Consider the following 26,393-nt stretch of genomic DNA (forward strand, 5'->3'; position numbering starts at 1 on the left):
TAGACCCATGATGGAGCGAGTCTCAGGACCAACCAATGAGAAGTCTCATTTGGCCTCCGCCCCTCCCACCCCCGCCTGAGGTCAAAAGCCTTTGTCAGTTGCACCGCGGCCTGTGAGCGGAGTATCAAGGCGCCTAGTAGGGACTAGCAGGAGGGGCGGGGGGCGCAAGGGGTCAGGCCCGCAAGTGGGAGCCACTCCGCTCTGACGTCCCCGCTCTTCCAGGTTGGCTGTGGTTGCTTTGCTCGCTCGTCCCGCTGCCTACATGGCCCTGAGAGGCGTCTCCGGGCGGCTGCTGAGCCGCGGACCCCTCCTGTGCTTTCTGCGCGCGTGGGGCTCGGCGACGGCGCTGACCGGTCAGTGCCGGGTAGGGGTTGTAGGGGGAAAGGGTGGAACTGAAGACTCCGGGACTTTTCCAGGGTGATTTTCTCGTCCTGTGTTTGCAGAAAAGGGTGGGAAGACACAGAACCGACCGGCCAAATGTAAGGACCCCTCGGCGCGCGTACGTTTGAGGCCCTTGTCCTACCGTCTGTCTGCCAAGGGTGGGCTCTGTCCCAGAGTCCGAGGGCAGCCCGGGCAGGGAGACAAGGCCGTGGCTAGTGCCGGAGACGCTGAGTCAGCAGTGAGCTTCCCCGAGGAAGACCCCCTGGCCAGCCCAGTTTGCAGCCCACATCCAACCTCGAGCCAGATGGGGGTGGAGGGTTCTGGGAGAGGAGGGTGTGGTGGGCTGAAGGTGTGCGCTGGGCTGAGTTGAGCCCCTGCTCTCTGTCCCAGCCTTGCGTCCTGAGTTTGACTGGAGGGACCCGCTGGTGCTGGAGGAGCAGCTGACAGCTGATGAGATCCTTATCAGGGACACTTTTCGCACCTACTGCCAGGAGCGCCTCATGCCCCGCATCCTGCTCGCCAATCGCAACGAAGGTGCCCAGGCGGGCTAGTGGGCACCCTCCACCATACACACCGCCTCTGCTTGCCCTAGCTAAGCCTCTGGGCCTCTCTGTCCCTGGGATGGGGGCTCCGGTGGGCTAGGGCTAAGCCTGAACTTGGGCATCTGTCCATTTGCAGTTTTTCACCGGGAGATCATCTCTGAGATGGGGGAGCTTGGTGTGCTGGGCCCCACTATCAAAGGTAGGGACAAGTTTCTCTCCACACTCTGCAGCCCCAACTGTGTGCTGGAAAGCGCCTTCCTTTCCCTGAGCCTGTTTCCTAGTCTGTAAAGTGAGCGGTTTTCCCTCCATCCAACTGTAGAAATAAAATGAATATAAACCCTCAAGTTAGGGCCAGCTTGGTGCTCCCTCCTTGGGTGCCTCTATGTATCTCTCTTGGGCCTCAGGAGTCACTGGTCCCAGATGGGCAGGCTTTGTCCCCCATTGCCCTCTTTCCCCTCCCCACTTTCCCCACCAGGGTATGGCTGTGCTGGAGCCTCATCTGTGGCTTATGGGCTCCTGGCCCGGGAGCTGGAGCGGGTAGACAGTGGCTACAGGTCAGCAATGAGTGTCCAGTCTTCCCTTGTCATGCACCCCATCTATGCATATGGCAGCAAGGAGCAGCAGCAGAAGTATCTGCCCCGGCTGGGTGAGTGGCTTCCCATGTAGCCTGATAGGAGATAGTCCCAGTGATCTGGAACTCAGGGACAAGACTATCCCCTGAGCCTACCTTCTGTCCTCATTTCAAGGATAGTACCAACAGTCACCTGGACCCTCTGCCAGAGCCTGGACTTCATCCCCACATCTAATTCTGACAGTCCCCTCTTAGGTCTCTCTTGACTCTCTCTGGCCCTTTCTCACCACTGTCATCTCCCTATCCTCTTATTTAAAAAAATATGTTTTTATTGATTTTTTTTTTTTTTTTTTTTTTAGAAAGAGAGGAAGGGTGATATAGAAACATGGATGTGAAAGAAACAACATCGATTGGGTGCCTCCTGCACGCCCCTTACTGGGGATTGGGCCCTGGCAGGGAATCAAACATCAAACTGGGGCCTCTCAGTCCATGGGACAATGATCAATCCACTGAGCCACACTGGTCAGGCTCCCTCTCCCTCTTGATTTGCTTCTCTCTCTCCCATCCCAGCCCAAAGTTTAAAGTCTTAACTTCCTAACTGAATCCAAGAAGCCTCTGGTGACCTTTCACTTTCATCTGTGGTCACTCTGTTGACTGTTCTGCCCTAGTCAGACTCAGCTATTTGGAACTCTAAATGTACCACTGGGCCTTTGTACATGCTTTCCCCACTGCCAGGACTGCTCTTCTCCACACCTCCTTTCACAGCCCTTCAAGATAGTTTAGGTGACTCCTTCCTGACTTCTGTGGGTCCCCTACCCATCACAGCATTGTGACTGGGGGTGGGGGGGTGTCCTTTTACCACCTAGAAGTGCTGTGAAGGCAGGGCCAGATCTGCCTTAGCCTGGCTCAGTGGAGAGGGTGACATTTATCAATTGAGGGTATCATGACCCTGTCTCATGCCTACAGCCAAAGGGGAGCTCCTTGGCTGCTTTGGACTCACAGAGCCCAACCACGGGAGTGACCCTGGCAGCATGGAGACCAGAGCCCGCCATAATGTGTCTAGCAGGAGCTACACCCTCAATGGGACCAAGACCTGGTGAGGGGCCTGGGTACCTCAGGTGGGTGGGGAGGGGCAGAGGAGTGATGGCCAGACCCTTACTGCCTTTCCCACCCCCAGGATCACCAACTCGCCTGTGGCCGACCTGTTTGTAGTGTGGGCTCGGTGTGAAGATAACTGTATTCGGGGCTTCCTGCTGGAGAAGGGGATGCGGGGTCTCTCTACCCCCAAGATCGAGGGCAAGTTTTCCCTGCGGGCCTCAGCCACGGGCATGATTGTCATGGATGCTGTGGAGGTGCCGGAGGAAAACATACTGCCCGGTGCCTCTGGGCTGGCGGTGAGCAGAAGCCACCTTAGGAACTGGTGTTGTCACATGCTGATTCACCTTTCTTGGGCAGGCCCTGTGCTAGGGACTCAGCTGGGGGGCCAGACAGAGTTACTGTGTGCTGTCCCTTTCTGGTGACTATCTAGCTCATACTGGCTCTGCCCAGGACATATTGGGCCTGAACCAGCTTAATCCTTTGGTGTATGTACATCTTCCCGTCTCTTTATGTCAGCCCCTAGATCTGAGTAGCCAATCCAGATCCTGAACTGGGTAGACCTATGTACAAACCAAGAATGAGTAGGCGCTGAGCAAGGCCTACCATGCAAGAGCTTTGGTGCCAGGGCCATGTGTGATTTAAATGGCTTCCCTGAGTTGCCCCCCATGCCCCCGCCCCAATTTACCACTGACTATGTGTCTGGGTATCTGAGGAGAGGGTATTTCCCTGATTCAGAGTTGGTTCTGCACAGACTTTCTAAGCTCCTTCCCGATGGGAGTAAGGTACCGTGTCAATCCTACAGGGTCCCTTCGGCTGCCTAAACAATGCCCGGTATGGTATTGCCTGGGGCACGCTTGGAGCTGCTGAGTTCTGTTTGCACACAGCCCGGCAGTACACCCTGGACAGGTAAGTGGGGGCTAACCTGAGAGCTCCTGGGGGCAAGGTAGAGCTCAGGTTCTATCTTGTACCCCACTGGTGACTCCCTAGCCCCCACCCACCAGACCTAAGCTCCCTGTTCTGTGAAATGGCCAGGGAAGTCCTTCTGAGCACTGATGGGCCAAGTCAACAACAGGGCCAGGGCAAGCTAGGCAGGGGCTGAGGCAGCCTGGAAAGGCTTCCCAGACCAATGGGGCCCTGGGATAGGACTGGGGCTTGGGACCCCCTCTTGAACTTACCCTGACTTTGCCTACCTAGGATTCAGTTTGGTGTCCCACTGGCCAGGAACCAGCTAATTCAGAAGAAGCTGGCGGACATGCTCACTGAGATCACGCTGGGCCTTCATGCTTGCCTGCAGCTTGGCCGCTTGAAGGATCAAGACAAGTAGGGGCCAGTTGTAGGGGGAGGCAGAGTGGGATAGCTGTGGCAGAAGGGCTCTGTGCTTCTCCTGGGTATGGTAGTTGCTGGCCCTGAGGAGAAAGGTCCTTCCTGCCTGGTGGCCCTTAGGGTCCTGGTCCCTCTTCTCTCATGGCCCCCATGGGCCAAGGCCCACCCTGCTTATCTCTCATTGGGAGCTTGGTATCTGCTGCTTTGACTGTAATGTGGAGAATCCTCCCCGTGGCCAGTTTGCCTAGGATGTAGAGGTGCCTGGAACAGGGTCATTTCTTTGTAATCAATACTTGTTGCACATCTGTGCTGCTCTCAGGGCCACCCCGGAAATGGTCTCCCTGCTGAAGAGAAATAACTGTGGGAAGGCCCTGGACATCGCCCGCCAGGCCCGAGACATGCTGGGGGGAAATGGGATTTCTGACGAATATCATGTGATCCGGCATGCCATGAACCTGGAGGCTGTGAACACCTATGAAGGTGGGGCCTGGATCCTTCAGGGAATGGGGATGGTTACAGTGGCATCACTGTCTGGGGAAGAGGGGTAGGGACAGCAGACCTGAGTCCTATTCCCAGCTGTCGCCACTGGCAGCATGACCTGAGGCAGGTCCCACCCTGTATCCCTCATCTGGAGTGTCTCACATGGGGATGTAGGATGTGAGGTGCTCTCTGGCCTTTCCTTCGTGATACTTGGAGATGAGGTATTCTCAAGCCTGCTGATGGATTCTTCTGGCAGCCCCAGAGTGGACCATGATGCCCAGTGAGCTGGTGATGCAAAGGAGAGTACACACAGACCACTCCATGTTAAGAGAAAAAAAAAAAAAGAACCATTGCCCTGGCTGGTTTTCTCAGTGGATAGAGCATTGGCCTATGTTCCAAAGGATCGTGGGTTTGATTCTGGTCAAGGGCACATACCTGGGTTGCAGGTTCGTTCCCCAGCCCTGGTTCGGGTTGTGTGGGAGGCAACCAATTGATGTGTGTCTCTCACATCGATGTTTCTCTCCCTTTCCCTCCCTCCCACTCTCTCTCTAAAAAAAAATCAATGGAAAAAAAATATCCTCGGGTGAGGATTGAAAAAAAAATTAAGAACCATTTGCACTGTGGTGTTTGCAGCTGGCAACTGCTTGTGACACAAATGGGGCCCTGAACCTATTGCCTCATGGGAAAACATAGGTAGAAAAAGTGGGACTGAGTCCTTGGATGTGTAGGAGCTCCCTAGGCAGAGACAGTGAAACAGCTTCTGTGTGCTATTCTGGATGAGACATTCCAGAAATGGCAAGAAGAGGTGGGGCATGGGCATGACCCTGAGGGTAAGAAGAGGGGGTTCTTCAGATGGTTTTATGAAGGGGAAGGAAGGGGTCAGGTGTGCACTTCAGAAAGTAAACAGAATCATTTTGCTCCATATAAGGGAGACTATAATCTCTCCCTTCTGCCCCTGGAAGCTGAAGAAGAGCAAATGAGAGCACTGAGGCATGTAAAGTGTTATCCAGACTCAAGGGCATAGGATGTGGATGGCAGCTTCAGGACAGAGTAGCTCAGCTGGGCGAGCCATTAAGTGATGTTTGCTTTCCCATCCCTCCTGTGGATGAGAAAGGGCCTGATGTGTTTCCAGAGCCCATCAGAACCCTCCACCTCTGTGGGAAGGAAGCATAGCTGGATTGAAAAACATTTAATGAACTGTGCAGGGCTGGGGTGGAATAAATTTGCCACATATTGGAGACATCAAATCTGGGCCCATGATGGCGGCTGGACTTGCTACCTTTGGGTCTGGCACAAATTTTGTTTTTTTGTTTTTGCCAAGATACACTACAGAACTGAAAAACCATTTTTTCAGTGTGGTCAGAACAGTGGCCTCTGAACCTTCTCTTGGTGGCTGTCACTAAGAGGCGACTCTCTCAGAAGCTGTCAGCATTTGCCATCTTTATGGGTTTGTTCTTCTTCCAAAGTAGTAGCCTAGGGAGGGGACATAAAGATTGTCTTTAAAGGGAAGCTGTGAGTTTTTAAGACTCCAAACCGACTGTGTATTTATCTTCCAGGCACTCACGACATTCATGCTTTGATCCTCGGAAGGGCAATCACAGGGATCCAGGCATTCACCAGCAAGTGAATACACTTCACCCCAGGAGCCTGGATGGTCCCAATCCCTTCCCAGGGATCTGCTGTGCTCTGAGTTTACTCAGGGAGGTCGCAGATGGAGCCATTTTATGGTGGGAGGTGAGAGACACTGATTTTTAAATTTCAAATTTTCCCTTTTGAAGTCACTCAAATGTGCTCCTTAAAAGAAGTGGGGCTCTCTGTACCAAGTTTCTCAATCCAGCAGACCCCACTACCTTGGAACAGAAGCTTCTCTTGACTTGGATCAGGGAGAGGAAAGAGAGTGACACCAAAGCAACCTCTGTGAGACCTGACCTAGTGGCTGACTGAGCAGCCCCCCCTGCTCCTCGAGTTCCCTGTGTGCCCTCTGACCCACCCATCTTGCTACTCCAGATGGGAGGGTCAGATGTCCCACTCATGAGATCCCCTGTGCATTCTGAAGAAACATCAGGGACAAGCATTAACACTGGAACTGAACATAACATAAGTGCCTTAGATTTACATTGGGGTAGAATGAGGGGGAAGAAAGAATAATAAACAGTCTGGGAGGAGGGTAATGGGGGGAAAAGGGGGACATTTGTAATACTGTCAACAATAAAATAAAAGAGTCTGCACATCTGATCCTCAATATTGGGCCACAGTTACTTGTAACCACCTGAGTGGTCCTTTCAGTCACAGGGAAAATGAACATGTATGGGAGCTGTGAGGTGCTCAGATGTGGTGGGGATTTCCCCCTGCCTCCACAGTGACCTGGCCCATGTCTGCATCTTTGGCTCTGCTGTAATAAGTAAACCTGGTTAGGCACTGCTCAGGGATGTAGGTGGAGGGGACTTTGTTCTTTCTGTCACCACACAGAGCTGGCCACATAGCAATGAAATAACAGTGGGCTGGTTTCTCAGCTCCAACACACCGTGTTTATAGATCTTGGAGCCACAAGCGAGATGGCAGGAGCCCCCAATTCTGTTGACATTTACTTTCATCTCAGCCCCTACAGTTCTCCTCAGGCACCACCCCTTGTGTGGGTTTAGTCATACCTCTGGCTGGACACACAGGTCTTTATACACGGTCTCCACAGTGTGGCACACTTGTTTGAGCTCTGTTTCCAAATGGCTGATCTTTGCCATTTTCTGGGTGAACTCTTGGAGCTTCTCCTGAATGATCTTGTTGTGGTGATTATAAAGCTGGTACATCCTCTCCTCTAGCTTCTCTGTCAGGTCCGAAACCTTTTAAACAAAAAGACATGTTCTTTGCCCTGGCAGGTTTGGCTCAGCGGTTAGAGCGTCGGCCTGTGGTCCGGAGAGACCCGGGTTTGGTTCCCGCTAGGGGAACGTATCTTGGTTGCAGTTTGTCCCCAGCCCTGGTTGGGTCGTGTGGGTGGCAGCCACTCGATGTGTCACTTTCACGTCGATGTTTCTCTCTCTCTCTCTCTCTCTCTCCCTCTCCCTGTATCTGAACAAAATATCGAAAAATGTCCTCGGGTGAGGATTAAAAAAAAAAAAAAAAGACATGTTCTTGGAAAAATCAAACCAGAGGCATCACAAGACTGTGTTTTAAGTGGCTCCCTAAGATTTCTGCAGTTTATCATTAAAAATGGTAAAAACAACTCCAGTGACTAGGAGTGAAATTGCCTATATTAAGAAAAATTGGCCCTGGCCGGTTTGGCTCAGCGGTTAGAGCGGTGGCCCACGGACCAAAGGGTCATGGGTTCAATTCTCGGTCAAGGGCACATACTTGGGTTGCAGGTTTGATCCCTGGCCTGGGTTGTGCAGGAGGGGCAGCCAATCAATGTGTGTGTGTCTCTCTCTCCCTCCCTCCCTCTCTTCCATTCTATCTAAAAAGGCAAAAGAAAAATATCCTCAGGTGAGGATTAACAAAAAAATTTTTTGGCCCCGACCATTGTTGCTCAGTGGTTAGAGCATTGGCTTTCGGACTGAAGGGTCTCGGGTTCATTTCACTGGTCAAGGGCACATACCTGGGTTGCAGGTTTGATTCCTGGTCCTGGCTGGGGCGGGTGTTAGAGGCAACCAATCCATGTGTCTCTCTTACATCAATGTTTCTTTCTCCCTCCCTCCCTTACACACTCTCTAAAAAAAATAAATGGAGCCTTGGCCATTTTGGCTCAGCGGTTGGAGTGCTGGCCTGCGGACCAGAGTGTCCCAGGTTTGGGTCCTGCTAGGGGCACATACCTAAATAAATAAATAAAAATTAAAAAAAAAATTTTTTTTAAGCAAGATTGCAAATTTATATATACAGTATAGGCTCCACCAGGTTAGAAAGTAAGTATAACAGAGACTAGAAGAAAATATGCAACAAAGTAGCAAAGTGTTTTTATATTTTTTCTGCTGTTATACTTTACTTAATTTTCTATGCTCTGTGTACTAGTAGGGATGGGAGGGGAGCAAAAAAGGTAGGGAAAATGATCAATTATCTCTATTATCAAGAGATGTCCCACTCATGAGATCCCTTGTACATTCTGAAGTATCAGGGACAATCATTAACACTAAGACAGGCTTTGTTAGACATAAGCCCTGGTCATGTCGAGGGATCCCTACTCTACCAACACAAACCACTTGACTTTTAGAGGACAAATGGCTATGTTAATGCAGGCTATTCCTTAACCCCCTACTACCATAGCCATTAGTCCTGATGTGTAATAAAGGGCTGGGCTGTGGGTGCAAATAGACCTTGGTCCCTCATTCTGGCTCTCTCATTTGGAAAAATTATGTCTAAACCTTACTATTCCCATTTATAAAATGGGTCCATTCTTTGCAGGACTGTTGAAAGGGTAAAATGAGGTACCAAATGGAAACTGTCTGGCACCATGCTGGGAATATATCATGCTCAGCAATAGTTCATTCCCCCCACCCTTCACCTTTTACATAAGGACTTTCCTCACCCCACCCACTGGAACTTTGCAGTGTAGATGAGGAAATCTGTCACCTTGATCTTGAGGCTGTCCCTGAAGTTAGTCATGAGTGCATGGTCCTTCTGCCTGCTCTCATTGATGTTTTCGATCAGCTCCTGTGCCCTTTTCTTTAGGATCTCAATGCTTGAATCCAGAGAGGAAAAGTAGGGTCCTGACTTTCCTTCCAGCATCATTAGCTGGCGATTGGCACTGGAGGTGGTGATAGATGGGCTAGGAACCTGACTTCTGAAAGTATAGAAAATCAAGGTCAGCACCAAACTCACCCCAGAGTGGCTAATCTGAATTAGCTCCATGGTGGGAGGAGAAACAGGGTTGTGTATCTCCCGTGGGTGACACTTTGTTATTTTATGCACACAGCTGCCCTGAGAGGCAGGAATGACATCCCTATTTTATAAACGAGAAAACAGACTCAAAAGGACATACAAATCCGCCCAAATTTCCAGAACAAGAAAATCCGCCTAACCCCGAGGCACATAGTAATTTATAACATCAACTTGCTGTTTTGAAATGAGGATCAATAATTCTATTTGTAAATAGTATAGATGCTTTCTTAGATGGACCTTCCTGTCACCAACCTGCTGTATCCCTTTCTAAACCTTTTGGGAGATGTCTGCAGCCTGCAGTCAACCTGGGGTCTAGTGTACCTGCATAATTCTGTTCCCACCAGATGAGGCATCCCATCAATAATTAATTACAGCCCAGTTGGTGTGGCTCAGTGGATTGAACATCAGTCCCATGGACTGAGAGGTCCCGGTTCAATTCCCCATCAGGGCACATGTAGGGGTTGTGGGTTGCAGACTTGATCCCCAGTGGGGGTATGCAGGAGGCAGCCGATCGATGTGTCTCTCTCACATCAATGTTTCTATCTCTCTCTAAAAAAAAAAATCAATAAAATTTTATATATATAAAAGAATGTTAAAATATTTTTTGTTGTTAATGCTCACCCAAGGATATTTTCCCATTGATTTTAAGATAGAGTGGAAGGGAGGGAGGGAGGGAGGGAGGGAGGGAGGGAGGGAGGGAGGGAGACAGAGAGAGAAACATCTATGTGACAGAGACACATCGATTGGTTGCTTCCCGCATAACCCTCACCAGGGCCAGGGATCAAAGGTGCAACTCTTCAGTCTGAGGGCTGACACTCTAACCACTGAGCAAAACGAGCCAGGGCAAAAGATATTTTAAATGTATGGGGGAAGAAAAGGAGTTAATTATGTTTGTCCTTACACTATACACATGACTATAATAATGTAATTCAATTAAATATCATGTTAGCCAGTGAAATGGTAAAAAATAGCGACAGCTGTCTAATAAAGCTAAATTGAATGAATAAAAGTGCGTCTAATTTTTTAAAAACTATTAAATCAGATAGGAGGGAGACAACTATAGATTGGGGCAAACATCATAAAAATCTAGGACTCTGTGTACAGATCACTTTGCCATGGCCTTTAGGTTTTTACTCTTTAAAAACAAAACTGGCCCGCCCTGGCCAGTTTGGCTCAGCGGTTAGAGCGTTGGCCTGCGGTCCGGAGAGACCGGGTTCGGTCCCCGCTAAGGGCACGTACTTTGGTTGCAGTTTGTCCCCGGCCCTGGTTGGTCGTGCGGGTGGCAGCCACTCGATGTGTCCCTTCACGTCGATGTTTCTCTCTCTCTCTCCCTTCCTCTCTCTCCCTCCCACTCTATCTGTACAAAAAATGGAAAAATATCCTCAGGTGAGGATTCAAAAAAAAACAAAAAAACAAAACTGGCCCTAGCTAGTTTGGTTCAGCGGTTACAGCGTCAGCCTGCGGACCAGGTTTGGTTGCCTCGGTTGCAATTTGTCCCCGGCCCCATTTGGAGTCATGTGGGTGGCAACCACTCAATGTGTCTCTCTCATGTTGATGTTTCTCTCTCTCTCTGCCCCTCTCTCCCTCCTGGTCTGTCTGAAGATAAATGCAAAAAGAAATGTCCTCAGGTGAGGATAAAAATAATAATAAACTAAAAAATATAAATAAAATAAAAACAAAACTGGATTATTAGTAAACACTGGAAATGGCAGGTAATGAATTATTAATGAAGTATATAAAAAAAAAGTTGCAGAAAACTTAGTGTTTTAAATTGAGATAAAATGTTTAAGCCCTGGTTGGGTGAAACTGAAAGGTTGGTGGTTCGCTTCCTGGTCAGGGCACATGCCCAGGTTTCAGGCTCCATCTCCAGCAGGGGATGTGCAGGAGGCAGCTGAGAGGCAGCAGGTCTATGTTTCACTGTTATATTGATTTTCTCTTTCTCCCTCTCCCTCTCATTCTAAAAATCAATTAAAAATCTTAAAAAAAAAAAAAAAAAAAGATAAAATGTTTAAGGTAAGCTTGCTTCATTCAATTATTTATTTATTTATTTTGCTGTTTCTCTAATTTATCTGTCAGCACTTTCTTTTTTTCTTTATTGATTTTTTTTTTTTTTTTTTGAGAGAGGGAAAGATAGAAACATAGATGAGAGAGAACATCGATTAGCTGCCTCCTGCATACCCCCCACTGGGGATCAGGCCCACAACCTGGGCATGTGCCCTGACCAGGAATCGGACTGGCGACCTCTTGATGAATGGGTCAACACTCAACCACTGAGCCACACCAGCCAGGCTGTCAGCACTTTCTATCTGCCAGGTACCTTGTCACTGCATCCTGACAACCAGGATTTGGATTCTGTCTGCTCATCATTTTACTTCATAGCTGAGGACACATACTTAGCCTGGTTACTCTCTCAGGATTACCAGCCAGTCTGTGGCAGAGCTAGGTGTGGCACCCAGCTGGCCTGATTCACAGCCCATGTCCCGTTTCCTCCTGGGTCCTCAGTTTCCCTCTTGCCCTCTGAGGTCCTCCCAATTCTGAGACTTGGAGGTACCAGCCATCACAGGGGTTCCTGAACATACCATTTCACACACAACTATAAAGTCAGCCAGTCACTGCTTATTTAGAAAAACACATCTTGGTTTTCTGATGCTTTCTTCACAAAACAATTTTTCTTGGCTTTTTCTGACAGTCTGAGTTCTTCCTCTTTTTGTTAATCCTCACCAAAGAATTTGTTTTGTTTTGTTTTTAGAGAGAGGGTGGAAGGGAGGGGTGGGGGGGGTAGAGAGAGAGAAACATCAATGTGAGAGAAACATATCAATTGGTTGCCTCCCAAATGCGCCCCAATGGGGGTCAGGGACCAAACCTGTAACCCAGGTACGTGCGCTGTGACCCTTCAATGCGCAGGCCGACACTCTAACCACTGAGTCATGCCAGCCAGGGCTCTGAGCTCTTCCTTTTGGCTGAGGACAGAAGTACAGTAAAACCCCAGTAAAAGACAGCCTGGGTGGACAGAGTCACATCTGCACAAAAGTTCTCAGACCCAAGCATTTGACTATGTCCTGGTCCTTGTGTATTCCTTGCCAGACTGCTTCTTGCCTCTGTGCCTTTGTACCTGCTCTCTGACTTGATCCATGAGACCTAGCCAGACCACTGCCTCCTTTGAGAAGCTGTCCAGGAACCCCATGCCTATCACTATGGTGAGCTTGTTATTACTCATGTACCTATCTCCCCAAAGAGCTGGGTCTCATTTATCTGTGCATTCCTAGCATCCAGCACATAGAAGTCCTCCACTGGTTGCTGAGTGAATAAAGGATACCTTCTGTTAGATCAATTTCTCCTTCCTCTGGCTTCCTACAAAGCATGCAAGTTCATCATTCTCTAAGATAAGAAACTATGTCCAATGCATTTTAAGATGGGAAGGTATGCCCTGGCTGGTTTGGCTCAGCGATTATAGCATTAGCCCGAGGACAGAAGGGTCTCGCAATTGATTCCCTATCAAGGGCACATAACTGGGTTGCAGGTTCAATCCCTGGCCTGGGCTGGGGTTGTGTGGAAGGCAACCCATCCATGTGTCTCTCACATGGATGTGTGTGTCTTTCTCCCTCACTCTCTCCCTTCCACTCTAACTAAAAATTAATGGAAAAATATCCTCATGTGAGGATTAACAAAACAACAACAAAAAGATGGAAAGGTAGCCCTGGCCGGTTTGGCTCAGCGGTTAGAGCGTCAGCCTGCAGTCCGGAGAGACCCGGGTTCGGTTCCCGCTAAGGGCACGTACTTCGGTTGCAGTTTGTCCCTGGCCCTGGTTGGTCGTGCGGGTGGCGGCCACTCGATGTGTCCCTTCACGTCGATGTTTCTCTCTCTCTCCCTTCCTCTCTCTCCCTCCCACTCTATCTGTACAAAAAAAAAAAAAAAAGATGGAAAGGTCTCTTCAATGATACAGACAGAGGACTTTCAGTCAAGATGGTGGGTAGGTAAATGTGGTTATTTCTACAGCAAACATTTACATCAACTAAAAAACAGCAGACCAACACACCAGTGCTCTGTGACCATTCTTGTCTTGTTTGCTAAGAAATTTACAACTCTGAGCATGCAATTACTTTTCTTTGTTAAGGGGAGGTGGGGCAGAAGGACATGAGTTCAGACCTGTGACACAATGACGTTTTAACATTCAGACTTTTGTAATATCTGAATGCATGTGGAGAGCATAGAGTGCATCCAGAGTGCTTCTAAAAGGACAGCCATGGTTTTTTTGCACAATGGTGATGGAGCTGGGGGCATGGGTTCAGAAACACCTGGCTTTTGACTTCCCTTCGAAGGGAAGTCAAAAAACGAACGGCCTTCCTGTTCTAAATCCGGGGCTCCATCACTTTACTCTCTGGCTGGTAGTCTCAGCCCCTGTTCCCTTCAATTCTGTGTCACACCCCCCTACCTAAACCCCACTCTGGCTCTCTACAACCAAGCACTGTCCCTTTTCTCACACTCAGGAACCTGAGTGACACTGGAGAAAATCATGACCCAATAAACAGGGTCACTACAGAGTCTTACTCTCTAGCCTTGGCCAGCAGAGGAGGTGGGGAGGAGTCCTCAGGGCCACTGGGTATCCTGTCTGTGCTCTGGTCATTCCTCCCATCAGCCATCCCAAAATATCATTCTCCCATCCCTAACCCCACATTTGCCTCCCTTCCCCCTGAGCAGATACAGAAATGTGTGGGCCAATAACCCCCTCTACTGTCCAGCATTCATGTATTCACACCGCCCTTCCTCTTTCTAAACTCCCAGCTGAGCTGGCAAGGTATTCAGGGCTCCCAATCCCGTCTGTATCTCACTCTTGTATGTGTTTGACTTCTCCCTTTGACTGCTCCTCTTCCCCATCTCCAGGGCATGTCATCTGACATTTTAAAAACACCACACACACAACCTCTCCCCTCAAACATCAGGTCTCCCTCAGTCAGTCACCTCTCTTTACTCCCCATCATCACCAAGTTTCTAGAAAGAGATGCCAAAACTTTCTGAGCACATTTTCTCATTTCCCACTTGCTTCTCAGCCCACTGCAATCAGTTCTAGAATAAAGCAGCAACTGCCAAGGTCCTCAGTGACACCTGGCAGACACCTTCCTTGACTCTTGGCAGGCAGCTGGTGCTGTTGACCACCCCCTCCTCCACTGCCATTCCCAACACGTGGTGTCCCCAGACTCTGTCCTTGGCCTCTCTCTCTTCCCTTTACACTCTCGTGCATACCCTTGCTCTGAAGCCAGGGTCCATCCCCATATATCCTCCCTGTTGGCCTCTCCTGCCAACTCCTCAATACCCCACCCCTCCTGTAGTGCACAACCTGTCATTCCCCAAAGGCCCACTTGTAGCTGGATATGCCCTAGCAGTCCCTTTCCCTGAGTCCTGCCTCTTCTAGAAAGTCTTCCCTGGCTGGGTTATGTGCATACACCTACACTCACTCTCTGAACCTCAGCCTTCCCTCTAGCCTTTAGGAGGGCTCAGCCAGGCCTCATTCATCTTCATATCCCATACCTACTCCTCACAGGAGGAGTAATAAAGGTCTGTCAAATAAATGAATGACCAGTGGGGGCTTTCATTACCATCCACACTTCCATGTCTCCCTAACTTAACGTTCCTAGCCTACCCTTCTCTCCTGAGTTCCCAACAATGGATGACGATGTACCAACTACCTCTCAGTCCTCTCCATTTTGTTGTCCCAGAGGAACCTCAAACTCTTCCACATTTGCATACCAACATCATGATTTTTCCCGCTTACCAAAAGTCACCTGGTTCTCAAGGAAGAAACTTAGCAGTTAACCTGGAGCTTGTCTTCTCCCAGTCCTTCCATATCCTGTCATGAAACCCTCTTATTTCCACCTCCTTAACCACTCAAATCGATCATCTCTTCATATAATCATTTACAACCCTGCACCTATCATTTCTTACCTGGGCCCCAGTGATCTTAGAACTGTATTCTGATATCCTACTACTGTTCCCATAGCCTATGATCCCCCACTTAGCCACAGGATCATCTAAATTCCCTAGCACAGCATCCAAGGCCTTCCAGTACCTTGGGCTTCTCTTTCTTTTCAGCCTTACTCTCTTTTCACCCTCCCCTCCCAGCAATTTGGAACTTTCCATAATTTCACCAAACCCATCAGCTTTTGCCTGAAATGACTTTCCCTTTCTGCCAACTTCAGGAAGCAACATTCAGAGCTTCTTCTAGTGCACCCACACACCACCTTCACTTACAGATCACAACACTTCCAGTTTATTCACAAGGGTTCTCTCCAGGGAGCTGTGCAGGCTGGGTGTGTGTGTGTGCTGAATACCTAAATGAATGAACTACTGCCTGAGCAAAGCCTCGTGTAACATCCTTGCTGGAAAGCCTCCTTATACCCACGGTTGCCTTGTTGACTCAGCAGTGTAAGAATCCTGAAATTCAAATCAATGATAAAACCAGGTGCTTCTTTTTGTGTAATTGCTCACAACCTGTTTGAGCTGCTAATGGTTCAAAGTTGCTCATTTCTTAGGCTTCAGCATTAAGGCTGGAACCCATCTTCATGGCTCTATGCAAATGGTGAAAAATCTCTTGAATTCAGCTCATTCAAATTTCATTGTGGGACAAAAGCCTGCGTCAGATGTCTGCAGAGAGCCTCTTGATTTTTTTCAACCACTCCTTTGGGATTTACTCCTTTCCATTTCATTTTTCTTAATACTCAGCAGCTGCATATTAATCAGAATGCTAATAAATCAGAGGCTTCCCTGGGCCTGTATTCAGCAATTAACTTTAATAAACAAAATGCATGGTGTCCTCTCAGCTGGCTTCCCTGATGCAGGGCCTGCTTCTGTTGCTGAACTCTGGATGGAGGCCAGGAAATGGAAGTGGGCCCAACACAGCAGGTCTGGAGGTGGGGGATCTGAGTGGGGGCTGTGAACACATCACCTCACTCATCTATTATGGTCTGTCCTAAGGAGTCCTTAATTCGGCTAGGAGGATTAGCACAAAGTTTTGAGCAAGGCCCAGGCTGGCAGGGGGCCCAGAACTACAGAGGAAATGGGTCTAAGAGAAGAGACCATCTGTTCACTCCAGGTAAAGCTGTGATTGGCAGGGTGTGAGCCAGAGGCGCCTGCTGGTGGGGTGCTCCCTCCATGGCCTTTAACAGATATACAAGTAAACAATCCACCAGCCACTTATGACCACCATAGGCGGCAGTCCCAGGAGGGGAGGTAACCTAATCAAATATTCAAGGAGGAACAACAGAATCTCTGGCGCTTAGGCAAAGCCAGGTTTTGCTGAAGTATAGCCAGTAAGGGGTTAGGTCTGAATCGAAGCTGCTGAATCCGTTCCTCACCCCCTGCTTTTCTCTCCTGAAACGTGTTCCTATTTTAATCATGTTGCTGAGTGCTGCTGAATCTATTAACTAGCTCTTGCACTGGTTCCAATCCATATGTTTTTCAGCCCAAAGCTATTGTGGAACTCCTTGAAGTTTTCACAATGATTTGCAATTATCTGTGTCTCTTCACCACTTAGATCGGGTCTAAACATGTTATTTGTAGGAAGATGGAATCAAACGACTTCAGTCATTTCCTTCTTTTTTCTGGTCTCCAAGTGACAATACACACCTGGAAACCACCCCACTCTGTAGCCTGCTTTACAACCAGGGAACCTGGGAGGTAGGGGAAAGCTGGCTTTAGGCCTGGATTCCTCAGGGCCCTGTCCTGAGCCTGATCTCCTCTCACTTTCTCCCCGGTTGAGGAGCTCATTCACTCTATACCTGCCATTGAAAAAGTGAGTCGCACAGTGATATCCATACTAGGATCCCTGCTGCCAATCACAATACCTGACAGGCAAGCCGTCTCCATATTTTGTGAGCACACAAGCCTGGAAATGTCCTGGACTCACCCCATTCCTTATGCCTCACTAAATAATGTTCCCTAAGAGCTTCTTTCCATCTGCCCTACTAGATGCCACCCCCACAGGAGCCTTGCACCCGATCTCCTGACATCCATTCATACCTCCTCTCACCCATTCTCCACAAAGCAATCAGTGTCTTTTTATAACAGGAACCTGAGCATGTCTCTTCTGACCCAGTCATTCCTCTCCTAGATATCTACTCAAGAGAAATGAAAACATATGTCCACACCAAAACTTGTACATGGATGTTCATAGCAGCATTACTCACAAGAGCCAAAAAGCAGAAACAACCCAAATGTCCATCAACTAATGACTAAATAGAATGTGGTAGATCCATAATATGGAATATTATTCAGCCATATAGAGGAATGAAGTTCTGATACATGTTGTTTTTTTAATCCTCACCCAAGGATATTTTTCCATTTATTTTCAGACAGAGTGGGGCGGGGGGGAGAAAGAGAGAGAGAGAGAGAGAGAGAAACAGAAACATCGACGTGAGAGAGACACATCGATTGGTTGCCTCCCCCATGACCCCAACAAGACCGGGGACCGAACTACAACTGAGGTACGTGCCCTTGACCGGAATCAAACCCACGACCCTTTGGTCCATGGACTGACGCTCTAACCACTGAGTAAAACTGGCCAGGGTTGCATGTTACAATGTGGATGAACCCTGAAGACATTGTGCTCAGTGAAAGAAGCCTGTCACAAAGCACCACATAGCTGTATGCTTTCCTTGATATGAAATGTCCAGCAGAGGCAAATCCAGAGACAGGAAATAGAGTAGTGGTTGCCAGGGGCTGGGGAGGATGCAGGGACTGGGGGGTTATGATTAAAGGGTACAAGGTTTTTTTCAGGGCAATAAAAATGTTTTAAAATTAATTGTGGTGATGGATGCATAGCTCTTTGAATATACTAAAAACAACTGAATTGTACATTTTAAGTAGGTGAGTTGTATGGTATCTGAATTCTCTCAATAAAGCTGTTACCAAAAGAATCCTGAGGATAAAGTCCATAGCCAACAAAATGCCTTGTGACCTGGCCCCTGTTGAGCCCTCCAGCCCTCCTCTTGCACTCAAATCCCCACTCAGCCACACTGGTTTCCTTCTGCTATCTGAATGCCGTGTGCAGAGGCTTTGCATAAGCTCTTCTCTCAGCAGCTTCTTCCACCCCCATGCCCACTCAGCCCCACTCATCCTCACCTTGTGATTCAGCATTGTTTTTTCAAGGGCGCTGTCCCTGGTTCCCCATTCAAGGCTGGCTACCCACAGGTGAAATGTTTTCCCAGAATCCCAATCTGTTCCATGTCAGCCAGTACTTGTTTACTATGTCTTCCCATCATATGGAAACACCAGGAGGGTATAAGAGCATTTGTCTGGTAGAATCCAGGTATCCCTGTTGTCAATCACAATGCCTGACACACTGGTCTCCTCACTGTTTTACGAGCACAACCAGCTTATTCCTACCGCAGGTACTTTGTACTCTGCCAGCATGTTTGGGCCCCCAGATGCCTTCTGGATGGCTCCTTCTCATGACCTTATAGATCTTCTCCAACTACTCTTAACTCCCTATCACTTTAGTCACTCCTTACTCTGCTTTGTTCCTTATTTAATTAGTTTATCTTCACCCAAGGATATTTTTTCCATTGTTTTTTAGAGTGGACGGGAGGGGGGACAACGGTGACAGAGAGAGAGAGAGAGAGAGAGAGAGACATCAAAGCGAGACACATAGATTGGTTGCCTCCTCCACACACCCCAAATGGAGATCAAACCCACAGCCTAGGCATGTGCCCTGACCAGGAATCAAACCTGCAGCCTTTTAGTGTATGAGACAATGCTCCAACCGAGCCAAACCAGCCAGGGCTCTCTCTCTTTTAGAAGTCTGCTTGGCCATAGACTCAGAAAAGCCAACATAATATTGAAGAACAGCCCTGGCCGGTTTGGCTCAGCGGTTAGAGTGTCCGCCTGCGGTCCGGAGAGACCCGGGTTCGGTTCCCGCTAAGGGCATGTACCTCGGTTGCAGTTTGTCCCCGGCCCTGGTTGGTCGTGCGGGTGGCAGCCACTCGATGTGTCCCTTTCGCATCGATGTTTCCCTCTCTCTCTCTTCCTCTCTCTCCCTCCCACTCTGTCCATCCAAAAAATGGAAAAATGTCCTCGGATGAGGATTAAAAAAAAAAAAAAAGAAAGATTTACCATAAAGCTACAGTGATCCTGATACTGTGGTACTAGTGAAAGAATAGACTATAGATCAATGGAACAGAATAGAGAGCCCAGAAATAGACTCACACATATATTGTAAACTGATTTTTGCAAAGAAGCGAAGAAAATTCAATGAATAAAGGAGAGTCTTTTCAATAAATGATGTTGGAACTGGGTAGCCACATGCAAAAAAACTGAAGCTAAACATAGAACTTACACCTTTCACAAAAATTAACTCAAAATGGATCATAGCCCCAGCCAGGTGGCTCAGTTGGTTGGAGCACATCCTGCACATCAAAAGGCTATGGGTTTGATCCCTGGTTGGGGTGCATATGGGAGGCAATGAATCGATGTTTCTCTCTCCCTAAAAATCAATTAAAAAAACATATCCTTGGGTGAGGATTAAAATAAAGTTTTTAAAATAATGGATCATAGATCCAAATGTAAAAACAAAACTGTAAGACTACTAGAAGCTAAAAGAAGAAAATCTAGGTGACCTTGAGTTTGAAGATGATTTCTTAGATTTAAAAAAGTTGCTTAGCCCTGGCTGGTTTGGCTCAGCGGTTAGAGCATCGGCCTGCGGTCCGGAGAGACCCAGGTTCGGTTCCCGCTAAGGGCACGTACTTCAGTTGCAGTTTGTCCCCGGCCCTGGTTGGTCGTGCGGTGGCAGCCACTCGATGTGTCCCTTTCACATCGATGTTTCTCTCTCTCTGTCTCTTCCTCTCCCTCCCTCCCACTCTATCTGTACAAAAAATGGAAAAATGTCCTCGGGTGAGGATAAAATAAATAAATAAATAAAAAATAAAAAAGTTGCTTAATTATATTTCATTAAAATTAATCATTTCTGCACAGCTTGTGTGGCTCAGTGGATTAAGCATGGGTCCCATGGACTGACAGGTGCTGGTTTGATTCCTGGTCAGGGCACATGCCTGGTTTGCAGGCTCGATCCCCAGTAGGGGGCGTGCAGGAGGCAGCCGATAGAGGTTTCTCTCTCACATCGATGTTTCTATCTCTCCCTTCCTCTCTCTAAAAAATCAATAAAAACATATTTAAAAAAAAATTTTTTAAATCTTTACCCGAGGATATTTTTCTATTTATTTTCAGTTAGAGTGGGAGGGAGAAAGAGAAATATGGATATAAGAGGAACACATCAACTGGTTGCTTCCTGCACAACCCTGACCAGGGTCAGGGACCAAACTGTAACCAAGGTACATGTCCTTGACTGGAATTGAACCCACAACTCATTGGTCTGCAAGGCTGATGCTCTAACTGCTGAGCCAAACTGGCCAGGGCATATTTAAAAAAAAATTTTTTTTTTAATCCTCAGCAGAGGACATTTTTGCATTTATCCCCAGATAGAGTGGGAGGGAGAGAAAGAGAAACATTGATGTGAGAGAGACACATTGACTGGTTGCCACCCACACGACCCCAGCCAGGGCCGGGGACAAACTACAACCAAGGTACGTGCCCTTAGCGGGAACCGAACCCGGGACTCTCTGGTCTGCAGGCCGACACTTTCACTGCTGAGCCAAACCAGCCAGGGCTAAAACATTTTAAAAATAAAAATGAGCCCTGGCCGGTTTGGCTCAGCGGTTAGAGTGTCGGCCTGCGGTCCTGAGAGACCCGGGTTCGGTTCCCGCTAAGGGCGTGTGCCTCGGTTGCAGTTTGTCCCCGGCCCTGGTCGGTTGTGCGGGTGGCAGCCACTCGATGTGTTTCTTTCACATCGATGTTTCTCTCTCTCTCTCTCTGTTCCTCTCTCTCCCTCCCACTCTACCTGAACAAAAAATGGAAAAATGTCCTCGGGTGAGGATAAAAAAAATAAAAATAAAAAAAATAATAAAAATGGGCAAAAGATCTGAACAGACATTCCACCAAAAAAAATATACAGATAGCAAAAGAAAAAATATGAAAAGATGTTCAGCTTCATACCTCATCAGGAAACTGCAAATCAGCACAACAATGAGATATCACTACACACCTATTAGAATGGTGAAAATCCAAAACAGTGACAACACCAAATGTGAGGATGTGGAACAACAGAAACTCTCATTCATTGATGATGGAAATATAAAATGGTACAGATACTTTGGAAGACAGTTTGGCAGTTTTTTACAAAACAAACATACTCTTACCATATGATCAGCAACCGTGCTTCTTGGTATTTATCCAAAGAAGTTGAAAACTTAGGTCCACATGAATGTTTATAGCAGCTTTATTCCTAACTGCCAAAACTTGGAAGCAACCAAGATATCCTTCAATAGGTAAATGGATAAATAAACTGTGATAGATCTACACAATGGAATACTATTCAGTACTAAAAAGAAATGAGCTATCAAGGTGAGCCCTCTCGCCTGGTGTGGCTTAGTGGATTGAGCATCATCCCATGGACTGAGAGGTCCTGGTTCGATTCCCAGTCAGGGCACATGCCTGGGTTGTAGGCTTGATCCCCAGGAGAGGGCATGCAGGAGGCAGCTGATCGATGTCTCTCTCTCACGTTGATGTTTCTATCTCTCTCTCTAAAAAAATCAATAAAAAATATTTAAAAAAAAAAAAAAAAAGTGCCCTAGTCATCTCTGCACTGGGATCAGCTCCCCTTATCCCCTAAAAATGTAGTCTGCACCAAGTTTGTCTTCATCCACCCCTTGGTCAGGAACACCTCTCAGCTGTGCTGGTCACTGTCTGCAGTGGTGCTGAAACAACCAGACACTGACAGATGAGAGTCTCAGCAGTTTGGCAGCTCTATGTCCCTTGACCTAATTTATTTCTAGCAGCAGCACTCAAACCAGCACCATTTCAAGGAACATCAACACAGCAGCCAAATTCATTTGGGGCTGGGGCTGCCACAGTAGGGGTGGCAGGCTCTGGGGCTGGAATTGGGACCGTGTCTGGGAGCCTCATCATTGTTTATGCCAGGAACCCTTCTCTGAATCAACAGCTCTTCTCCTAAGCCATTCTGGACTTTGCCCTCTCTCACAGGTCATGGGGATCTTTTGCCTGATGGTGGCCTTTCTCATCCTCTTCGCCATGTGAAGGAGCTGTCTCCACCTCCCATAGTTCTTTCTACCAGTCTTATCTGCCCTGTATGTTCCTTTTCCTATACCTCCCCAGGCAGCCTGGGGAGTGGTTGGCTCAGGGTTTGACAGAGGGGAGACAAATATTGTATTAATAATATGTTTTTTTTTTAAAAAATAAGCCCTGCCCGGCTGGTGTGGCTCAGTGGATTAAATGTCCCATGCACCAAGAGGTCACCAGTTTGATTTCCAGTCAGGGCACATGCCCAGGTTGCAGGCTTTGTCCCCAGTAGGGGACGCGCATGAGGCAGCCAATGGATTATTCTCTCTCGTTGATGTTTCTATCTTCTCTCTCTCTTTCCCTCTTCCTAAAATCAATAAAAAACATATTAAAAAAAAAAAGAAACGATCCCTGCCCTGGCCCAGGTTGCTCAGTGGTTAGAGCATCAGTCTGCACATTAAAGGGTCTGTTTCGATTCCGTCAAGGTTTCAGGTTCAATCCCTGGCCCTAGTTGGGTCATGTGTGGGAGGCAACCAATAGATGTGTTGATGTTTCTGTCTCCCACTCCCCACTCCCTTCCATTTTCTAAAAATCAATGGAAAAAATACCCTCGAGTGAGGAGTAACAAAATAATGATGATGATGATGATGGTAATAATAATAATAAATGAATAATAATAATAATAAATGAGACCTGCCCTGGCCAGTATGGTTCAGTTGCTTGGGCATTGTCCCATGCACCAAAAAGGTTGCTGGTTTGATTCCTGGTCAGGGCACATGCCTAGGTTTTGTGCTTGATCCCCAGTAGGGGGTGTGCGCAGCCAATTGATGTTCCCTCTCTTCCTCTCTCTCTCTCGAAATCAATAAAAATATTTTTTAAAAGGAAATGAGCCCTGCCCTGGCAGTGTGGCACATACCTAGGTTGCGGTTCTGTCCCTGGCCCTGGTTGGGGTCTTGCAGGAAGCAACCAATCGATGTGTCTCTCTCACACAGATGTTTCTCTCTCTCTCTCTCCCACTCTGTCTGAAAATGGACGGAAAAATATCCTCGAGTGAGGATTAAAAATAAATAAATAAATAAATAAATAAAACATATATTAAAAAAAAAACACGAACCCAGGCTGAGTAGATCAGCTGTTAGAGCACTGTCCCAATATTGCAAGGTTGCAGGTTCAATCCCAGATCAAGGCACATACAAGAAGCAACCAATAAGTGTAAAAATAAGTGAAACAACAAATCGATGTTTTTTTTCATCTCTTTCTCTCAAACCAATTAAAAAAATTTTTTTCTTTAAAAGAAATGAAAAGGCATGGAGCAATGTTAAGCACATACATATTACTAAGTGAAAGAAAGTCAGCTCCAAGAGAACAGGGATTCTGGTCTGTTCACTGCTGTATCCCCAATCTGGTCTGTCCAAAACCAACCCTCAATAAATATTTGGTGAATTGCCCTGGCTAGTTTGCTCAGTGGTTAGAGCATCAACCCTTGGATGGAAGGATAGTGGGTTTGATTCCCAGTAAAGGTCACATACCTGGGTTGCAGGCTCAATCCCTGGCCCCAGTTGGGGTCGTATGAGAGGCAACCAATCAATGTTATCTTTCTCACATCAATGTTTCTCTCTCTCTCCCCCTCCCTCCCTTCCATTCTATCTAAAAAAAAAATTAATGAAAAAATATCCTGGGGTGAGGATTAAAAAAATTTTTAAATAAATATTTGGTGAATTGCCCAGCTGGTATGAGTGTCAACCCATGCACCAAGAGGTCACCAGTTCCAATTCCTGGTCAGGGCACATGCCCAGGTTGTGGGCCAAATCCCCAGTGGGGAGCATGCAGGAGGCAGCCAGTCAATGTTTCTCTCTCTCTCTCCCTCTCCCTTCCTCTCTCTCTCTTAAATCAATAAAGAAAAAACGTTTTTAAAAAATGTTTGGTGAATTAATAAATGTGTAAGACAAAACCATTTTTGTCATCCCTGACACTGCTCTTTCTTTTACTCCAACATCTAATCCATTAGCATTTTCTTTCAGTTCTAGCTTCTTAAATATATCTAAAATCTGATCACTTTTCATCACCTCCATAGATTCACCATGGGTCAAGTCAGAATCATCTTGCACCTAGATTATTTCAAATGCCTCTTATTGGTCTCCCAGCATCCACTCCTGCCCTAAGAATCTATTCTCTACATGGCAGCCAGAGGGATCCTTTTAATACTTTAGTCCAGAAGACTACAAACTTCTATAAAGGTCCAGATAGTAAATCTTTTCAGCTCTGTGCTCCTATAGTCCCACTTGCAACAACTGAACTCTGCAGAAGCATCCACAGGCAAGTATGGCTGTGTTCTAATGCAACTTTATTAATAGTTCCCACCCTGCTATAGTCACTTCACATCACTCCTTTATTCCGAACCTTTTCAAGGGTAATTAACAACCCAAGTCCCATTACCTGACTGTATCTCTTACTATCTCCTTCTTGCGCTTCTCCAGTATAGTCCTCCTTCCCTGGCCTTTGCAGCTACTGTTTCTCTGCTTGAAGCATGGTTCTCCCTACCAGCCGGGCTCACTTCTGAGCTTCTCCATGGATCCTTCTTGACTCTCTTCTGATCAAACAGGCTATCTGTCATTCTCTCCCTATTTTTTTCTCCATAGCACTTAGCATCCACTGACTACTATATATTCCTGAGTTTACAACCTGTTTCCTCTAGAGAATGTCAGCTCATTGCTGTATCCCCAGCACTTAGCACCGTGCCAGGCACATGAGATACTCGACCAGTGCGTGGAACAAATGAGCCAAGAACAGACACTGGTTGGGTCTTGGGGAAGAAATGGGCGAAGAAGGCCCCAGGGGACTGTTTGGACCTGTTGGGCCAGGGACTTCCTCACCTGGCTGGCTCCTGACCAGCTTCCTTTCCGTGGCTCTCCTCACCCTGATGCTGCTCCTTGCTCTCCCCCAACGGCTGTGGCTCCTGGTCCTTGCACTCTGCGTGGGGCATGTCCACCTGTGAGCACAGTCAGCGCTTGAGAGGCCAAAGGAGGGGGAGTGACACGTGGGCGGATCCCGTCCTCCTGCCCCCTCGGCCCTGGGCACCTCCTTGCAACATAGTGGGGCTCGTAGAAGAGACAGGCTGAGCTAGGGCGGGCACCACGAGGTCGGAGGTCCGGGGAGTGAAATGGGGGAACCCTGCACCTAGAGGATAGAGGCGGGGAAACCTGGAGGGAAAGCTGGAGGGGCCGGGGTGAGGGCAGGGCCTCCGGGGTGCTTGGGCTCCTAACTGGTATTTGTGTTGAGTGAGTCCTTCAAGGGGGAGATGAGGGAGGAGAAAAAGAAGAAACGGTGTGGCACATGGATGCTGAGCCACTCTCTAAACTGCTTCTGCCACGCGCAGTGCGTGTAAGTCTGTCCTTCTGGCCCCGCTGTTCGCCACACTGTCCGTCTATCAGTCAAGGCCCAGTCACCCAGTCAGGAAGTCGGGGCCCCGCCGGGCGAGGGTGACCCCGATGGCAGGAGACAAGTCGCCAAGCGAGGGTCTGCCGTGGAAGCCGGAGATCACTGCCATACCCAGCCCATCAGCCCACCGCCCGCGCTAAGAAAACAAGCGCCTCGTACTCCCTGTCGCTCCATTTTTGTCTTTTCCCGCCTTCTCGCCTTCTCGTCAGAGCCCTCTTGCTCACACGCCGGCCCCGCCCCCGCTGTGAGGACCTGCAGCGGCGCTCCCACGCCCCCCGCCGCTCTCTGGGAACATGCGCGCGCAGCAGGGCGGGGCCGACCGTTAACGGCCGTTGGGCTGTCTCTAGGACGCACGAGCTGGGGCGCTGTCGGGAGCCGGGTTGGGGGAGGGTGGTCTCTGGGTGCGCATGCGCGCTTGTAAGGTTCCGGGCCCAACGCAGGTAGCTGGGTCTTTTCAATAAAAATTTTTTATTTTGTATTGATCTTGGAGAGAGGGAGCGAGGGAGTGACAGAGACAGAGAGATATCCATCGGTTGCCTCCCGCACACACCTGACCGGGGATGGAACCTGCAACC

At 48.1% G+C, this 26,393-nt stretch overlaps 2 protein-coding genes and 1 pseudogene across 8 annotated transcripts; 2 read left to right on the top strand and 1 right to left on the bottom strand.

Annotated features, from left to right (window-relative positions):
- On the top strand, positions 1 to 12,433 carry GCDH (glutaryl-CoA dehydrogenase). 6 transcript variants are annotated; one of them, XM_036240536.1, is made up of 12 exons: positions 1 to 136; positions 223 to 353; positions 444 to 479; positions 772 to 915; positions 1,060 to 1,122; positions 1,399 to 1,569; positions 2,461 to 2,590; positions 2,672 to 2,888; positions 3,395 to 3,498; positions 3,787 to 3,912; positions 4,235 to 4,395; positions 5,952 to 7,107. In XM_036240536.1, exons 2-12 carry the CDS (start codon positions 263 to 265, stop codon positions 6,020 to 6,022), a joined length of 1,314 nt encoding a protein of 437 aa, XP_036096429.1. In that variant the 5' UTR covers positions 1 to 136; positions 223 to 262; the 3' UTR covers positions 6,023 to 7,107. The 6 variants fall into 6 exon arrangements, 3 of the variants coding, with proteins under 3 accessions (XP_036096429.1, XP_036096430.1, XP_036096431.1); XR_004956447.1 differs by lacking the exon at positions 1 to 136 and adding an exon at positions 12,343 to 12,433 and having other exon boundaries at positions 5,952 to 6,129; XR_004956446.1 differs by lacking the exon at positions 1 to 136 and having other exon boundaries at positions 5,952 to 6,129; positions 6,233 to 7,107.
- SYCE2 (synaptonemal complex central element protein 2) lies at positions 5,577 to 26,077 on the bottom strand. Of its 2 annotated transcripts, none has more exons than XM_036240539.1 (5): positions 25,978 to 26,077; positions 25,254 to 25,369; positions 8,950 to 9,160; positions 7,044 to 7,232; positions 5,577 to 5,868 (listed from the first exon to the last, which is right to left on the bottom strand). In XM_036240539.1, exons 1-5 carry the CDS (start codon positions 25,990 to 25,992, stop codon positions 5,821 to 5,823), a joined length of 579 nt encoding a protein of 192 aa, XP_036096432.1. In that variant the 5' UTR covers positions 25,993 to 26,077; the 3' UTR covers positions 5,577 to 5,820. The 2 variants fall into 2 exon arrangements, with proteins under 2 accessions (XP_036096432.1, XP_036096433.1); XM_036240540.1 differs by lacking the exon at positions 25,978 to 26,077 and adding an exon at positions 25,644 to 25,716.
- Positions 18,581 to 22,398, top strand: LOC118616427 (annotated as a pseudogene).
- Positions 26,078 to 26,393: the final 316 nt, after the last annotated feature.

Source organism: Molossus molossus, unplaced genomic scaffold, assembly GCF_014108415.1.
Source record: "Molossus molossus isolate mMolMol1 unplaced genomic scaffold, mMolMol1.p scaffold_m16_p_4, whole genome shotgun sequence".
NCBI lineage: Eukaryota > Metazoa > Chordata > Mammalia > Chiroptera > Molossidae > Molossus > Molossus molossus.

Excerpts from the sequence above, each read along its gene's own strand:
- GCDH (XM_036240536.1), top strand. The coding sequence starts at position 263 with ATGGCCCTGAGAGGCGTCTCCGGGCGGCTGCTGAGCCGCGGACCCCTC. Across the intron at positions 1,570-2,460 it reads GAAGTATCTGCCCCGGCTGG|CCAAAGGGGAGCTCCTTGGC; the intron begins GTGAGTGGCTTC and ends TCATGCCTACAG. Across the intron at positions 2,889-3,394 it reads CCGGTGCCTCTGGGCTGGCG|GGTCCCTTCGGCTGCCTAAA; the intron begins GTGAGCAGAAGC and ends TCAATCCTACAG.
- SYCE2 (XM_036240539.1), bottom strand. Across the intron at positions 9,161-25,253 it reads GCTGGTCAGGAGCCAGCCAG|AAGTCAGGTTCCTAGCCCAT; the intron begins GTGAGGAAGTCC and ends CTATACTTTCAG. Across the intron at positions 5,869-7,043 it reads ACCTGTGTGTCCAGCCAGAG|GCTACTACTTTGGAAGAAGA; the intron begins GTATGACTAAAC and ends TCCCCTCCCTAG.